General features: G+C 42.2%; 2 protein-coding genes across 3 annotated transcripts in view; one reads left to right on the plus strand and one right to left on the minus strand.

Annotated features, from left to right (window-relative positions):
• The first annotated feature begins 495 nt into the window (after nt 1-495).
• Nucleotides 496-11,460, plus strand: flad1 (flavin adenine dinucleotide synthetase 1). Its single transcript, XM_028978707.1, has 8 exons — nt 496-527; nt 2,353-2,551; nt 4,778-5,537; nt 6,199-6,346; nt 7,995-8,093; nt 8,410-8,599; nt 11,000-11,073; nt 11,163-11,460. The coding sequence occupies exons 2-8, from the start codon at nt 2,387-2,389 to the stop codon at nt 11,296-11,298; spliced, it is 1,572 nt and encodes a 523-aa protein (XP_028834540.1). The 5' UTR covers nt 496-527; nt 2,353-2,386; the 3' UTR covers nt 11,299-11,460.
• A 3,536-nt stretch (nt 11,461-14,996) lies between these two features.
• Nucleotides 14,997-18,425, minus strand: part of efna4 (ephrin A4) — a 29,539-nt gene continuing 26,110 nt past the window's right edge. Inside the window, exons 4-5 of one of the 2 annotated variants that reach the window (XM_028977171.1) lie at nt 15,332-15,352; nt 14,997-15,163 (exon numbers count right to left, since the gene is read on the minus strand). In XM_028977171.1, coding sequence (XP_028833004.1) covers nt 15,069-15,163; nt 15,332-15,352 — 116 coding nt within the window. In that variant the 3' untranslated portion in view covers nt 14,997-15,068. Of the gene's footprint in view, nt 15,164-15,331; nt 17,010-18,425 lie in introns of both variants that reach the window. The other variant, XR_003749551.1, reaches the window with a different exon arrangement.

Consider the following 18,425-nt stretch of genomic DNA (forward strand, 5'->3'; position numbering starts at 1 on the left):
ATTTAATGATTAAAAAGCATTCAAAACACCATGCATGACTTGAACAAATGTTGGTAAATGAATAAAGTTCTAATAAAGTTTTAACTAAATTGCTGTATTGTCTAAGTTCATTAATAAACCTACTAATGCAGGGTATAGTGCCAGATCAACTTGCTTTATGGGTGTGAAACTTTATGGGTCGGAAAATAAATTCACTGGATGTGTAACTAAACATACTAAATATTTCTGATGCTCCTGACTTATTCTGTAGAGCCAATAAAACAAATGGGAACTGCATAACAATAACATGAACCTTAGATGTGGCCAGGATCTTGGACTGCAGGAGAAATTCTCAATGTACTTTTATTATTCAGTAATCGTTAGGAAATTGACCTCTTCTCTTCTTGCAAGACTGCAGGAACTCGCTCCTCGCCAGGTCACTTCCGCATTATCTGTCGGTCCCGCCCTCCGCCCAATCTATTGGCCGAATGGGAACCACGTGGTTTTCAAAGGGCACACGTGACGCCGCACAAAGTCGATCACACAGGGTAAGTGCAAGTGGAACCCTGCGTTTTTGCCCTGTATGAGAAATGGATGAAGTCTTCTATAGATGGTTAATGAGTTTTTAACAAACGACTCCTTACTGTCGTCCATCTCCGCGTTATTGCGACGTGATGTTTCTTCTGAGCGGTTAGTGTCACGGTTTACCTGACTGGGTGACCGATCAGTACGCAGGTCATTTACAAATACTGTCGCTAATGCAGCGTTTCCGGGATTCCGCTACTTCCTGCGATTCCTATGATCAGGAAAACGAAGCATCTCCAGCGCTGCTTGGGTCAGAAGTCAGAAGTCAACGGTGCATGTGCCGTTAGCCTAGCGGCTGTGAACCAGAAGGCAGATCTAGAAATTAAAATGCAAATTGAAATATTTGGACTTTAAATGTATGTAGGACGTATGGCCAAGATGCTCAGTTTCCTGCCAGGCAGTTACAAGCTAATTTAATTAGTGACCGAAATTTAAAACGGATAAAAACACTGGCAAATTAGTGGATTGTGGAATAGAGAATTATACAAAACATTTCTGACATTACATTTTAAATAAATAAAATGCTCAACAGATACATAATGCATAGCCATCAGAATGGGGTATGGGAATTATTTCATTTGCCTTTTTCGGAGGAAGGAGCTGCAATCTGGACGGGAATGATTGCATCAGAAATGCTGTAGTAAAGCTGTACGCTGTAGGAAACCAAACACACACACATACACCTTAATTACGTAATGCGTCTTTTCACGTCATGCCACATCAGAAGTTCTTTTTTTATGGCTGACAATTCAGCAAGCCACAAACGTGGCCGAAACTGAGCCGGTTGGTCATTTGAAACATCTCGCGATGTAACATTTGTACTAATTTCAATGAAATTCAAAGCAAATTATTATCATAACCCAGACTTTCACAAATCAGTTTATATTGAAGCGTGCATCGGGTGTAATTAAAATATTCATACAAAGCATGACATTTTAACTCTTAGTACTGGCTATCATATGTTAAACTTAACAGCACTCGTGTAGCTTTTAGACCAGTGACATTGTTGTCCCATGCATCACGTCCTGTGAATCCCACCATCTTGGTCATTTTAGTTGCCTAAACATCATTTTATTGAAGTGTTGCACAGTTTGACACCCATTATATATTGAAATACTTTTTAACAGAATTTTATTGTAGAAGTTGGTTTTAACAAGTGAAACAAATTTTCTGTGTCCCGTGCATCTCATGGCAAGTTTTCAAACTGTATGGCTTTTGTCATACATTTTATATTGACCTAACAAGTAAAGCACGTCAAGTACTGCATACATGTTACACTTATTCATAGTTTGACCACTAGTTATGGGGATAAAGTAACTTGTGTTATCAAATGTCCCGTGGATCACAGTTTGGAGGAACAATTTATTCCATATTGTTGTAAAAAAGGGTTCATACTATATCACAATTTTCACCATATCCAGCAATATGAATATTCATTCTCATTATGTATCACTTGATGTGTAATTCTGTAGTCAGCAAACGCTAGATACATTTTTTAAATAATATTTTTGGCTTCAAACTGTATCACCACCAGAAGTGATGCAATAGGACAGACATATTCTGCTCAAAACCGAGATATTGCAAATACTTAACATTTCTGTCGAGTGCTCATTCACAACCATGACATCATGTTTCCTCATGTTTCCTTTTGAAGAAAAGTCTGTGCTATTTAATGCAGAATTATAATTTTTAAAATCTGTGCTGTCTCTAATATTTAATTTTTTTTTTTTTCAATTATAAAAATGTTTTACATTTTTGCTACGCACTTTCCTCCACTGTCTCCCGCAGAGCCCATCTTGTGGTCTGCCTCCTCTCAGCCTGAATGCTGCAGGCGTTGCCCAAGCTGAGTAGATCTGTGGTACGAGTGCGCAGAGTGGCTGCCCAGCTCACTGCTATGGCCCTTAACCACCAGATCTGTGCCTCCTCCGAGGAGAACTCCAGGACTGTCACCGCTGCCATCATCATTATTGGTGATGAGATCCTCAAGGTGATTTCGTCTGGTATGCTTTTTGTGAGCTTCAGGGAAGTGGAGAGCAGACCTCCTGCTGAGTGTCACTGTCACCTGATTGATGTCAGTTCTGTGGCTTTCTGTGTTTTGTGTTTCATCTTCTTCTGATTGGTGATGAAAAGCATTGCAGTTTTGAGGTGTGTATTTGAATGGTTTAAGGATTGTAGTTATGGCTGAGATCTTGAAGAGTCTTGACAGCGAATGCCATTGTCAAATCAGAAGCCGGTCAGTTTGAGACATGAAACAACACAAATCAGTTGGTGTCCATAGAATTCCATGTGAAGCTTGCTAGACTAATATTGTCGTTTGAAATATTTCAAATGTTCCATTGAATATTGAAAATGTGGCCAGTTGTAGTACCACCTTGAACCTCTAAGAGGCAGCGTCTAACAATCATCTATTGGATGCATCTACTGTAAAATCTACTGTAAAGAAGAGAAATACATGTGGAAATACACTATTAGCTGCTTTCCTCGCATGGAGGAAATTCCTGTTGCATTATTTGCTGCTTGTTAACGTGATCTCTATGCAGTGGAACTTTTTTATTTGTGTCGAGCACTGGTTCAGTGTTTGTAGCAATCGTGTAGAAACTGTGCAGGCTTCACTTTCTGTGCTAGTCCTGTCTTCCAGAGCCACAACGTCATCTCTTATGCCGTAAAGCAGATTTTTCCTTTTAGCATTTCACATTAAGTCATCTGCTAAATGAATGCAAGGAAGTAGGGGTTTCTTTTTAACACCATCATCAAAGTCCAATTTCCTCGTAAATTCAGATCTTTAACTGGCTTTAACTCAAATCAATTTTAGTTTGTTATATAAGTAAAAGAGGAATTTTATCCCACACTAGAACTGCAATTTTTATAATTATTATTACATCTTTGCATTACTGAAAACTTGCTCGAGTCAATGTCCATCTTCACCTGGCCCTTGCTGCACACTAGAAAGTCATGTGACCATGCATGCCACAAGTGCCACTCTATAAACTATGGAAGATTATTTTGCCACATAAAAAATCTCTCCCAATGCTGACGTTTGTTTGCAGATGCAACTTTTTGCCATACATATCAACCACCAATTTTACTAACAACATAATATTTTCCCTGCTCTCTTCTATGGAAAAACGTGATAGACATTTGGGGAAATTTTGTTGCAAACCTCATTCGAGTCTCTTCAAGTCGTGTTCCCATATTTCAAAGCGTCATAAGTAGAAGTGTCAGAAAACTGAAACAAAGTGTAAATCTCAGATATCTTGCCTTTTAGAGTGCTCGCAGAGAATAAAACAGTTTCAATTTCTGACTGCTTCTTATTTAATACAAAATCACCAAAATGAAAAAGTCCTCATGTGAAAAAGTCCTCATGTGAGATGCTGACTGTTTCCATTTTAATGGTTCGGGTGCCTACTGGGCCAAAAAAAAAAAAAAAAGTCTTGTGTGGCTGTCGTGCGATGGGTGGTACTAGCCTAGTGGGTACACACTCGCCTATGAACCAGAAGACCCAGGTTCAAATCCCACTTACTACCATTGTGTCCCTGAGCAAGGACTGTCCCTGTAACTACTGATTGTAAGTCGCTCTGGATAAGGGCGTCTGGTAAATGCTGTAAATGCTCTGTTCAGGTATTTTAATATGTCAAGTTGAATGAGGTGAGTGTTACAAAGGTTTAAAGTGAAGAACTAAACTGAGGCAGTCGGAATAGAAAGTAGACAAGCTGTTCTCAGAGAGAATGAGTGTCATGTCTGTACATGCACTTAATAAAATTGCAGCATTCTGTGGTTGCATAAGTGCACATATTGGCATTGGGATTACATTAATCATGCACAACACACCCATTAATGTCTCATCAAGAAAAACTTGGTCCATTTTCTATTCACAGCGCCACATGTAGGCTGATACTAAAAGTGAAGTGATTGTCATTGTGAAACACTGCGCCACAACTGTGACGCAGCAAAATCTGTCCTCTATGTTGGGACATTACCTTGATCAAAGGAATCTCTGTGGCACCTTGGTGGTTCGGGATTTGTACCCACAACCTTCCTTAACTGCTAGGACACCACTGCACCACTGGAACCCTTCAGCACAGCCAACATCATTTGGATGAATTTTTACTGTCGATAAAGATACATGTAAAGTTTCTCAGGAATAAAGAAGTATGATGAGGTGAGCAGTGGTATAAAGTGTCATGTCAAGCCGAGTCTGATGGCTTTTTTGCAGGGCCACACGGTGGACACCAACAGCGCCTTCCTGTGCAGGTCCCTGAGGCAGCTGGGCGTGTGTGTGCAGCGCATCACGGTGGTGCCTGATGTCCAGGAGGTCATCGCGAAGGAGGTGGCCTCCCTCGCCCCCACCGTCACACACCTCATCACCTCGGGCGGAATCGGCCCCACCCACGACGACGTCACGTTTGAAAGCGTTGCCATGGCGTTCGGGGAGCGTCTCCACGCCGACCCGGAACTCGCACGCCTCGTGCGGGAGTTCTTCGGGGACGTCGACCCGGAGTCCGCCACCATGAAGCTGGCGATGGTGCCCGAGTCGGCTCGTCTCAACTACGGCACGGATCCCCAGACGGGCAAGCCCCTGCGGTACCCGCTGGTCAGCGTGCGCAACGTCTACGTCTTCCCCGGCATCCCCTCGCTGCTGGAGCGGGCGTTCACTGGACTCAAGCACCTGTTCGCGGGGTCGGGGACCGTCTTCCACACGCGAGAGGTGTTCGTGGACGCGGACGAGGCCGTCATCGCTCCGGTGCTGACGCGGCTGCAGTCCCGCTGGGGGAAGCAGGTGGCGCTGGGTTCCTACCCCGACTGGCTGAGCAACTACCACCGAGTGCGGCTGGTCCTGGACTCGGACAGCGCGGAGCGGCTGGAGCTGGCGCGGGCGCAGCTGCTGGAGGACCTGCCTGCGGGCAGCGTGGTGCCACTCGTCGGCGACCCCGTCTCGGTGGCACCGGCAGAGGTGTACCGGCTTGCCACCAGCGGTGAGGGGAGGTCACAGGCTGTCTGGACACTAGAGATGTAAAGTGAAGTGATTGTCTCTTCTGATACACAGCACACGGTGCACACAGTGAAATGTGTCCTCTGCATTTAACCCATCACCCTTGGTGAGCAGTGGGCAGCCATGACAGATGCCCGGGGAGCAGTGTGTGGAACCGGCAACCTTCTGATTACGGGGCCGCTTCCTTAACCACTAGGCCACCACTGCCCTAATGTGAACCGGTCACCGGTCTCAAAGTGAAGTGATTGTCATTGTGATGAACTATTCGATTATCAGTGCCACGATTATCGATGCATCATGAAGCATCCCATCAATTTTTCTACATCACTTCACGTTATCTTTTCAGTTATGTCAGTGGGATGAGAGTTAAGGCCTTCGGATCACGTCAAATAAACGTTTCAACATTTGCTTGGCATCAATTTCTGCCGAAATCAAACGGCAGCGCAGTAAAAACACGTATAAACGTTGTTTCAAATGTCTGTGTGGACGAGTCCGAACTCTGTACTCAGATCAGTCTGCCACAGTCCCTACCAGCACTACTTTTTAACGTCGTTATGATGTAATATGGATATGTAATGGATGATGTTCTGCAGGACCTAGTTTCTTTGGCAGCTCTCAGGAGCTCTTGGCTGCATGTCCCACAGGAACCCCGCTGGGTGACAAGGTCGCTGCTGCTCTGAGGACTGTAGAGTCTGCCCTCGACCAGTTCACGACTGCTCAGATCTGTGTGGGCTTCAACGGTGGAAAAGACTGCACGGCGCTCCTCCACCTCTACTACGCTGCCGTCAGAAGGTGAGCTTGCTTCGAAACGTACCACTCGCGCTGCTGAACTTCTGATTGAGAGTGAAGCTCGCCTCGATTCTCCTGTTGCACAAACGGGATTTGCGGAGGGAAATGATCCGTTTTACCGTTAATCACAGGATCTGGTGTTTCACATTAGGACAAATTCAGAAGGATTTTCTTACACTGTGGTCAACAACTCCGATTGGCCTGATAAAGCTTTTATCCCTATCAAATATCTTGATTATGAAAAATATCTACTAGATATTATCTAATATCTACCTTGTTATTCATGGCGATGGCAGGATACAGTTTCAAAAAGTGTTGATTGTACCGATAATTAAAGGGGGGGGGGGGTATTTAGATGGAATAATGCCTCATGTCTTACTCAATATTCTACAAAGCTCTAGATAAGAACTAGATATGAATGAATGGGATATTCATATTAAATGTGCTGTGCTGATAACAAAATTGTGAAAATCAAATGTATCAACCCATGGACGTTTGGATTTGGACTCAAAATGTCAAAATTCAAGTGGAAAAACAGACTAATGGCTGATCCAACTTTGATATAATGTCCTTAAGACAAGTCAAAATGAGGCTCAGTAGTGTGTGTGGCCTCCACGTGCCTTTGTCTTGCAAGAACTGCTGACACTGCAGTCAAATGAGGTCTAGCATTGTCTTGCATTAGGAGGAACCAGGGCCAACTGCACAAGCATATGGTCTCACAAGGGGTCTGAGGATCTCATCTCGGTACCTAATGGCAGTCAGGCTACCTCTGGCGAGCACATGGAAGGCTGCCCTTGGGCCCCCCCAAAGAAATGCCACCCCACACCATTACTGAGGATGTTGCAGGCAGCAGAACGTTCTACATGGCATCTCCAGATTTCTGTCACATGAGCTCAGTGTGAACCTGCTGTGATCTGTGAAGAGCACAGGGTACCAGTGGCGAATTTGCCAATCTCGGTGGCCAATCCCTGGCCAAATGAGCTGCACTGTGTTGGGCTGTAAGCAGAACCCCTACCTGTGGACGTCGGGCCCTCATACCACCCACATGGGGTCTGTTTGTCAGCGTTTGAGCAGACACATGCAGATTTGTGGCCTACTGGAGGTCATTTTGTGGTTGTCTGGCAGTAGTCAACCTGTTCCTCTGCTGGGTTTTTGCTCTCCTACGTCCCCCTCCTTGTCTCCTGATGTACTGGCCTGTCTCCTGGAAGCTTCTCCATGCTCTGGGAACTACGCTGACAGACACAGGTTGCATTGACCAAAACATCATACAGAAAGCATTGGAACTGAAGTGGTCTGTGGTCACCACTTGCAGGACCACGCCATCTTGCTAACTGTCTATAATTTCCACATATTGTCTATTCCATGAAATTGATTGTCAGTGTTGCTTCCTACACCACTGCTGGACAGTTTGATTTCACCCAAGTGTGACTGACCTGGAATAACATTGTTTAAGTGTTCCTTTTATTTTTTTAAGCATTGTATTATATTGGGTCAGAATGAAATTCCTGCTGCTATTTGTTTGGCTGGGTTGCCCTCTTGTCCACAGTCTTGCTGGTAAAGCTGTGCCAAACCCCAGGTACATACATGGTGCTTTTTTGTAAGAACTGTATATTCTTCAAACATTTCTTATTGATATGTTTCTCCCTCTCAGACGATTTCCTGATGGAAAGGATAAGATAAAGGCTCTGTACATCCGAATCATCTCTCCATTTCCAGAGATGGAGAGATTCCTGCAGGACACAGTAAAGAGGTAAAACATGTTCTGGAAAGCAATTTGGTTTAAATACGAAATGGTCAGAATCCTTTTCTAATATAGTCCAGCTTGGATTCAGTGGCTGCAATATGGCTGGCTTTGAAGGAAACTGACTGAAGACTGGACCCAGACCGATTCCACTAGCTTTCAATAGACAGGTGGTGGATTAGATTGGTAGGATCAGGAGGATCAGAGTAAAGACTGAGTTCTCTGAATCCTCTTATCCTTGTTGAATCTTTTTGAATCATTGATTTGATGGTTGCGCTAATACTGCCGTCTCTGGGTAGATCAGCATTTGGCATGTGAATTGCAGGTATGACCTGGACCTGTTTTCAGTAGAGGGCAGTATTCGGCAGGCGCTGATGGAGGTGCAGGAGAGGAGGCCGGAGCTTTGTGCTGTTCTCATGGGGACTCGGCGCACTGACCCCTACTCCCGCACCCTCACACCTCTCTGTCCCACTGACCCAGGCTGGCCAGAATACATGAGGGTCAACCCACTGCTGGTGAGAAACACATGTCTACTCACAATGCCATCATGACCATGCTCAAGCGTTCATTCCAAGTGAAAGCAGTGATGTATTTAAAAAATGCTTGGGACATTACATGTGTGTCCTCTATGGACAGTGAGACACACTGGGAGATTTTTCAAGTGCAACAGTTTTTTGACCCAGTGGTCCATTTATTTTCCCCAGAAGCATATTTTCTAACTATTTTAGCAGCAACTGAATGTCCAACCATATATTTTATACCTGCTTTCCTAGAAGCACCTAACATCCCCTAAGAACTCATTTCCCCAGGGGTTGTTCTTCTGGTCCCATTCAGACCCCATGTCACTTGATGTAAGAGTCTACTCTACTGTGAAGCAGGTGCTAAATTAGTACCCATAACAGGCGTTTCTAGGAAACCCAGACACTGGGGACGCAGGTGGTCCAACATGACTATGCACAGTGGTGGACGAAGCCAGGCACTTGACTACATTATAAGTTAAAATAGTCACTTTAAAATGGCCTTGGTGCAGAATCACAGCCACTTTAAGCCAGTTCCACAATGAGATTTCCCCAGGACGCACTGTTTCGGTAGCTTTAAATGCTAATGAGGAGGAGAGAGGTGGGACGAAGAGGAGAGTGGCCTATAGAAATTGAGGGGGCATTTGCGGAAATGACATCAACAACACCATTCACCAACCACAATGTTTGCCACAAACAAGTCGTGTTGATGTTTTTCCAGAAAATTAACCCATTGTTTCTTCAGAGGGTTCTTTATGACTGAACAAAAAAAATATATATATATTTGTTCTTATTTTTACATCCAATCACAGAGAAACTGCAATGCTTCACACGTTTGGAAACCATGACGGTTGGTGGGGCTACTTTTTTAGGGGATGAAACAAACAAGAGATGAAACATTATGACGAAACAAGGGGACAAATTCCAGATTCGACTGTCTGAGCTGCCGCTCTCGGTGAAGCAGAATGACCAAAGCACTCCTCATACATATCGCCATTTCACTGCAGGACCATAGACCATTTCTCCATTGGTTTGGATAATTTCTTGAAACAGAAATGACACTCAAAATAACAAATCTCCAAACCATCTTGCAATTGTTCACAACAGAATGGCATTTCTCATTGAGTTAAGTGAATGCAAATGAGCCAAAGCAATTGAGCAATATCTGACACTTTATATGGGAAAAGTATCTAGTTTTGAAATATGTGTGAACAGATTTGGGAGCGATATGGACTTTTGCTAGTGAGCTCTAATGTTTGCGCAGAACCGTAAGACTGTTTGGCCAAATTTTATTATAGTTTTAAGAATGTAATTTCTGTTTCAAGAAATGAGCCAAACCAACAGAGAAAAACTGTAATGTTAAATGTTCATGTCATGGGACCTTTAAAAGTTTTGTAAGAGAGCTCTTGTTTAATCATCTAATTTTAATTTATAAGACTGTGATTTTTGGCACAACAATGGTTTAGCGTTATGTTCTTCATTTGTCTGACATTCATTAAAATGATCATAATCACAAAACATTTCCATTGCATGAAACATGAAACATGCACTTTCAACCTATCGCATCACTCAAACGTAATCAGTTTTACTTCCAGAACGTATTACCTAACATGCAGACATGCAACAGGAATGCTGCTCATTTACCCTCAAAAATCGTGCACAACAGCATCCAAGTGTTGTGCATGACAGTCAGGGTAAACTATTGTTCTGTGTCCCTTTTCCTTATAATGGCTGCTGCAGCTAGACCGATATTCACTGGGCTTACTGGGCGATTGTAAGGGTGTACTGAAGCTGCTGTGCCAGTGTAGAAAGGGACCACAGGACTGTTCAGCTTTTACTGGCAAATCTCATGGTGCTGAACATGGACGATCTAGCTCCAACATCTGAACTCAAGTTCAATGTCAGGGCTTGTCACAAAAAACCCCCACACTAGACACAGTGTGTCACAGTGTGCCAATTGGCTGACGTCACTCTCACACTTCCTGTTATTTTGTACCAAATTCAACGCTATGGTGAAAAGTTGCAGTTGAAAACGCAGAGTTCTAAGGCAGAGTTGCAGAAATGCTCAAATCACCCTGACGGAATTTCGCTTATTTCACAGCAACCTTCCCCAGAAAAAAAAAAAAAACACAGCAACTTTTGTCGCAACCTTTCACTCAAGTTTCCGTGAATAAAGGAATTTTTAATCGCTGCAATAACAAATGTTTATCACAAAATCCTGTAGAGATTGATAAATGAACTGAACATGGCCTCTATATACAAATGCACATGCATTCAAGCAACATTTGGATGTTATGAGATGTTTGCCAGTTTACATTTCAAAGAACAGAAAATTTGTCACATGAATTCCTTAACATATGTGTCTTTTCTTCTGCATGATCTTTTCCTGCCCGTCAGGATTGGACGTACCATGATATCTGGGCATTCTTAAAGACCCTATATGTGCCCTACTGTATATTATATGACAAAGGGTAAGTTACAGCTTTTATAATGATGGACTTCATTCTGTTAATGAGTCAACATCACCACACAGATCGTCTACTGGTCCACCTTTCCACAGGTACACCTCACTGGGCAGCATGGACAACACTTTCCGAAATCCTTCACTTCAGGTGGTGGATTCCAGGGGTGTGTCTCGCTACAAGCCTGCCCACCAATTAGAGAATGAGGAAGAGGAGCGCAACTCTAGGGCATGATCTGTCCTTCTGTCAGCTCACTCATGTGGAGCATTTGAATCTGAACAAATCAGGGTGTATGTATGTATAATTGTGTGTGAGAAAATGGTTGCAAGTGTGTGGAAATAATGTACAGTTTATGATTTCCAATAATGTCAGTTTATAATAAATTAATAACCAGAATCTGAGTTGTTCATTAAGATCTTCATTGGTGCTTATGGGCGGTACTGGTATGAACAATATCTGAAAACAGTAATCGTGGGTTGTAATGGTGGATTCACACTGCCGTAAGTGTTGATACTGCGGAGATGATTTTTTGGTTCAGTGGTACACCTCACAGACCTGTACTTCAGACATGTCTTTCCAGGTGCATGGCTATTATGACAATAAATTACATTTTGGATTTGAAGCTAAATGAAACTGCATATTGATCTCCTCTCCTGCCTGGAAATTAGTGAACAGTCTCGATATAAGGGCTGATGCAATTTGATCTAATAAAGAGACTTGCTTACAAAACCCAGGATGGGAGGCTTGCTAGACAGTCATTTCTCTACATTACATTTCAGGATGAGGATAACTTAATAATCCTAGAGTAATGCATTGATGCGATATATTAAAAAATCAATGACCAATTTATTATTGTAAGACGTGAGTAAAATAAGTATTTTAGACAATATTGTACATCTTTGCCTACATGCACCTCAGGTGAGGTGGAGGAAAGCCCTCTGATGATCCTCACCAACAGTGTCAAGGCTGACCTTTGGACTGACCCTTAGTAGAAAATGGTTGTCCAAATCCCAGTCCAGTTTCCCCTCAAACATACAGATTCTGATACAATTTAAATGATCCGTGTATTGTACATCCTAGAAAGCATCACATGTTCCAAGTCACCTGAAGTCAGGTCAGAACACAATATTAGGCAAGTGGTTTTAATGTTGTGGCTGATCTCTGTATATTATTACCATAACTATTGCCGAGATGTTCAGCTTATCCTTGATTCTGCATTCCAACCTGTTTCAAGTGTGAAATTATGTTTTTTTAGCCACAAATCAAAGGCAGCCCCACATCAAAACCATTATGACTGGGCGAAATGATCAAGGAATAGAAATGCACTATTCTGTAGTCCCACCCATCTTATTCCTGGTCCCATCACTAATAACAGAGGCATTCAAATGTTAAAAGATCTGAATACCTTGTCTAATATGTACTGAAGTGTACTACTGTGCATTTGAATCCCTTTGGTTGGAGAATTTTGAGAAAGCAGAAGAATGTCCAATGAGAAGTCCAATTTCATGGGTTTACTTCTTCGAAATTCATACGTATTCTCAGCAAGACAGAAAGGATTCAGTGAAATGGACAAATCAACATGCATTACCATTTTTCTTTTTGTGAAATTGTGAAAAGTGAGGTTCCAGATATGAAACCAGTGTGACACAGAAGTGCTAAATGTGTGACCTGATCAAACAATGGAACCAAACATCAAATCTGTGCTTTTATACTTACTGATACATTTTCATATTTCATGTGTATGATGTGTGTGAGTGTGTTTAAGGGAACCGGGAGATAATAAGCAGTGATGGTAGAATATTGTGTGGAAATAACAGCTTTTTGAAAGTATGTGCATGCTTGCTTCCCAAACATAAAGTCTAAGAAATAATGATATCACACATAAAACATTGACCAAAACACTGTAGATGAAAAAAAGATGAAAGTGAAGTAAAATAAGTTTGAGTGGCTTTGAGTTGGACCTCATTTACACATGGTTCCACAATGTGTAGTCGCAGTTTTGGTTCAAAGAACTTTAGGGATATTTAAAAGACCTTCTCCAGGAGACTGAAACATGAATGCGTTTGGATTGTAGAAGGAAACTGGAGAACCAAAAGATACTCACGCCAACATGGGGAGAACATTCAAACTCCTGAGCTGGAGTTTGACTAACTGCCATAATACTGTGTGGCCTGGGTAATTTTGGAAAACGTTCTTTCTGAACGAAGCGTTTCTGCAGTTGGTTGTTTCTTATGTCTTCCTCTAAATTTGGTACATTATTCGCCAATTACCAGTAGTTCTGTCACTTTCTGTGGATCGATCTTTATTATTACTACACTATAGGCAACGCTAATGCAGTTAATTGCGTGTAGTTGGTACTGCGCCTTTCTTCTAAATCTATACCAGGTCTAAATGTGTGCGTTGCAGTGCCGTGCTACAAATCTCTTCATATCCAGGGTGAGATATGAACATTTTGTTCCAGCCTAGCACAGGGAAGGACCTTGCATGATCCAGATAGAGCATGAAATGCTGCCCAATTATTTTTTGTGTAAAAATGATCCTGATATTAAGAAGGCAGTCTTCAGCAGGTACAGTCACACACCACACACTGTAAGCATCCCAAAACTAGCCTGGTACAGGCTTTCATCAATCATTCCAGTGTATTCATATACATTATACCATGTCATGACCTTGTTTCGACATCTGTTTCCAGCAAGAACCCATACAGGTAATGTCCACAGATGAAGTTGCTGCTAGGATAGGACAACAGAGTTGCTGAACTCTAAATGAGTTTCAATCATATGTACATATATATATGCGGGGTTGAAAAAGGAGAACCAAATCCAGCAAACTGGAAACCGAAAGACGCTGAGATCCTGAACACACACAATAGTTTTTTTTTTATTCCAGTCTTTTAAATTTATACACAAACCTGGGCTCTTCACAGAAGATGCTAAATTCTTCACTAAAATGTGAAGAAATGTGAAAAACCTGTCGGGCAAAATACCCATTTTTTGTTTATTACAAAACCATGTTGGAGTGTAAATCACATATAAAGAGGAGATAAAAATGGTCACCTCTCATATTAACATGTTTCCCTACTTCTCCATTCTCAACTCGCAGTCAAATAAGATATTTTTACCAATCATAAAAAAAGTAAACAAACAATAAATATTCTACCAGAAAACAGTTCACATATTACATTTTAAACAATTAATTTAATTCAATATAGAAAAAAAAATTCCCATGTTGTTTAATGAATTTACCTTGGTCATAAGCAGATGAAATCTTAGTGAATTTCTTGGTCCATTATCTAAATAATGAGAACTGTGCCAAATATACATAAAAACTCATGATCTAATATCAAAACCAGAAGCCAATGCACATTCCGGGAGATAAGAGGGGAAAAAAAACAAAAAACACAAAAACTAAAACCAGAAATATCAGAGAGAAACAGCAGGAGATATCTTCCTGGCCAACAGCCCAATAAGTGCTCCAAAAAAAAAAAAGTTGCGTGGGCCTATCAGATGGGTTGATGCTGTGACAGGAAGGGCACAGCAGAAAATTTCGGATATCCACAGTATTCCGCATGGAATTCACTCCAGGTTATTTCAAGAGATTCCAGATTATTTGTCGGAAGTGCGATGCTGCTTTGGATAAATCCTAAACAGTCGCATTTCAGTGTATGATTACCCGATCCATGGGTTCCATGGGCTCTGAATCAGTCTACACACAAAAAAAATAATCCACAACGATCCATCTGCACATCAGCCGATGCAGGGAGAGCAAGCCTCTGACAGCAAGTGTCTGAGCAGGATAAAAGTAGAAAGGAAAGAGTTTATTGGTCCAGTTCCTCTCACTTTGGCTCAGTTTGCAGGCCTAATGGCCTGCAGGATGAGGGATGAGGAAAGAAAAAAAAAAAAAAAAAACCCATGACACATGGAGCACAGGTTTACTCATCTCATTCCGTCTGCCGGTGTGTGTGTGTGTGTGGATACTCATGTTCCTCATGCCACACACGCACACTATCCGTAACACAGGGCGGCTGAAACGGAAGTGATAAAGAAAAGCAGGGGGACGTTTTTCACACCATCGCCACCACCGTGCGGAGCAGGTGTCCCTGTTCGAGAGACACAAAAAATATGGTTTTCACCAATTCCTAGGTTTAAAACATGTTTGCTAGCACTACTGCAGCTACGAATTTTCACTGAAATTCTGATCCAAAAAATAGTCAATCTGTTTTTAAAAACAGTTGAAATCGAGTGATAAAAAGAAGCGAAAGGATTACCTTGTGCAGGTTCAGGTCCATCTGTTGCAGAGACGGAGAGAAAACACACGTTCTTTTATTAGCTAGTGAAGGGAGGAAACGACTGCGAAGAGGTATTTACCATTACTCAAGCAGAAATGTCATGAAAAATTACTAACGGCTGTGCAACCCTAAAATACATCCCTCATGCAAATTTCTGTAAAGGTCGACGGTGGAAAAGTGACATTAAAATGATAATGTTGGGAGGAAAAGTACGAAAATAGGAAAGAAATTTGGAGGGAGAGAGAGAAGAGCGGAAGGGAGTTTGTGGGCATTTGGAAGGAGAGGACAGGCAGGAGAATGAAGGTCACCTCAGCAGGGGACAGATGGACAAACAGATAGAGAGAGAGTGAGAGAGCTGGTAAATGTAGACAGAGAAGCAGTAAGAAAACAGAATGAAATGGGGGTAATCAATGGACAGAAGAGGGGAAAAATGGAAAGAATAGAGGAGTGGTGTAGAGAAGAAAAATCTGATCAACAGGTAAGTGGGAAACGGTGAAAGGAAGTCATGTGATTACAGTGTGTATACATAATTGTGTGTTTGCAGATTTTCTCCTGCTTACACTGCAAGCTGCTGAACAAAATCCATTTGGTTGGAATAAATTGTGCGGAAGCTTGAAAGAGGAAACTTTTGCTAAAACTCAAAAACTGCTTTTTATCAGGTTTTTGGAAATGATTATTTAGGTATTAAGGTAAAACTATTAAACATAAATGTTCTAATAATTAAGGACAATATTAATTAGTAAGAACCAATAAATGACTGTTTAAACAATTTAATGCAAAGGCATATACATTTGAATAATGTTAACACATGGCATGGAAAATAAAAACCAGCTATAAGGGACCTGAGATGCCGCATCCACACTGCAACAGGGCGTGGCTGTGTGAAATGGTGGTTGTGTGTGAAATGGTGGTTGTGTGTGTGTTGGGGGAGCGGGGGGGGGGGGGGGGGGGGGGGGGGGTGTGTGTCTATACTTATTCAACATGGCCACCACCACGAACTGACACACGTCTCGCCTCTCCGACGCCATTTTATCCTACCAACAGCTAAAGAAGGGAGGACCGGACGGCCACTGCCGCCCCTCTCACACTTCTTATCTTATTCAGAAATGTGCACAGACAAAAAAGGGAGGAATGTTAATAAAAATAAATAAATACATAAAACAATAAAACCCAGATATAAGCATGGCCTTCGTGCACAGAAGCGTTCATAAAAGCACTGTTTCTGGAAGAAGACAAAGAACGGCCGTAGGTAGAAGCCAAAATGGTGGTAATGGGCGGTCGCAGCAGGACAGAGGTAAAGAAGTGGCAGTAATGGCTTTTCTCAGCGGGCGGTGGTGGGAGAAGGGGGAAAGAACAGCAGCAGAATTCGTGTTTTGACAAGTCGCCCTCGGATGGAGAACGTGGGGGAATGACGCAGCGCTGCTGGACGGTTCTGGGGACCGCGACGCTGCTGTAGTGTTCTGCCAGTTCTCGTCGGTTCTAAGGGGCAGGTTTTGGGAAGCAGGGGTCCGATTTCAGCAAGGCGCCGTTCCGCCATGGCTGCTTTGGGCAGGTCACCTTGCGGGAGGCCGACTGATTCCGCTCTCATTTTGGGCCAGATGCAGGTAGGGAAGGGGAAGCGCTTTCACTGCGACACTGCTCAAGTAGAGAAGACACGCTGTGGGTGAATTTCCACACACACACACACACACACACACACACACACCATACTACAGTTCACACAGAGACAAACAGAAGCGAGAGGAACTTCACCTGTCCTCCCTAAACATCTGAGCTAAATGGAATTACCGGACAAGAAAAGCAAAGAAGAAAGCAAACAAGACGGAGGAAAGAGGAAATAGCAGCGAGTGAGGGAGAGAGAGATGCTAGTCTATAGTGGGATTCGTTTTGCTCTGCTAACGACGGATCATGAAAAGGAGAGAAGGAGCAGACGGGGTGAGAGATTAGTGCCACTTCACGAATAACAGAACACTGGACAGAAACAAGGGAGGAGGAGTGGAGGGGAAGCTAGTTTAGCCTGGATTAGTCTCGGTCAGAGCATTAAAGTGGAAAAGTAGGGAAGAGAAGGAATGTCGGCCTTAAGGAAACAGGGAAGAGAGACAAGAGATGGGAAACAATCATACTGCCTGACAAATAAAAATGTAATATTTGCTTGTAATAAACAAATGAAACTGAATAAAACATATTTAAAAAGAAATTAAAATAACTGCTAAATAAAATTACAAAAAAGTAACTATGATGTGGTTTTAGGACAGTGTTACTACAAATTTGATTTTGAAAATGATTTTCTTAGTAATTCAGTTTTCAGTAGTTTGTTTAGTCATTTTCAGCACGTAAGACAAGGGGAAAAAATTATTAATTTTACTAGTATTAATTTTGTAATCAAATGTATCTAATGATCTTTCATTTAGGTAATTAAAGTCATTACATATTTTATGATCAAATAATACAAATGAAAATATCACATGAAAATAATTCAAATGTGTTATTTAAATTTATTTTATTAAAAAAAACATTTCAATTTCGTGTCTTTTGAATTTCATTTTATGACACTGTTTTTCACTTTTGACGTGCACTCCAGTTATGAATACTTTAGTGCCATAATAAAAACTATAATAACATAATCATCACTCACTATAAAACCTTTCAGTTTCAATTCTCACTGCTTTAATGGCATGACGGCCTGAAGATGGCTTTGCCCGTTCAGTGTGGAGCCCTATTAGTCTGTAAATAAGATTTATTAGAAGCTGGTACGGCACGGGCGATTCAGACAGGGCGTGAAAGCGTGACAGTAGGTCACTGTTCAACTGCTACTGAAACAAACGTAGGAACAGAGTGAAAACATTGATTAAGATTTATTTAAAAGCTGCAGGGAGAATATAAAGACTCCTTCCACACTGTACCCCTGGAGTTTATTAGTGTTGATATTTTGGCCTGTGGTAATGGCGTGTGTGATGGCGTGCGAGTGCTGTGCCCGGGCTGGTATGGGGAACTGGGTCGGATGGCGGGTGGACTAGGCTGGGATCGAGGCTCTGACTGGGAAGGCGGGCCAAGTTTTCCCACACTAACAGGA

The sequence above is a fragment of the Denticeps clupeoides genome, chromosome 4 (assembly GCF_900700375.1).
Source record: "Denticeps clupeoides chromosome 4, fDenClu1.1, whole genome shotgun sequence".
Taxonomy (NCBI): domain Eukaryota; kingdom Metazoa; phylum Chordata; class Actinopteri; order Clupeiformes; family Denticipitidae; genus Denticeps; species Denticeps clupeoides.

What these genes read in the sequence shown, in the direction of transcription:
- flad1 (XM_028978707.1), top strand. Translation starts at nt 2,387, where the DNA reads ATGCTGCAGGCGTTGCCCAAGCTGAGTAGATCTGTGGTACGAGTGCGC. An exon ending in TGAGGGTCAACCCACTGCTG is followed by an intron (nt 8,600 to 10,999) that starts GTGAGAAACACA and finishes CCTGCCCGTCAG; the next exon opens with GATTGGACGTACCATGATAT. An exon ending in TGTATATTATATGACAAAGG is followed by an intron (nt 11,074 to 11,162) that starts GTAAGTTACAGC and finishes ACCTTTCCACAG; the next exon opens with GTACACCTCACTGGGCAGCA.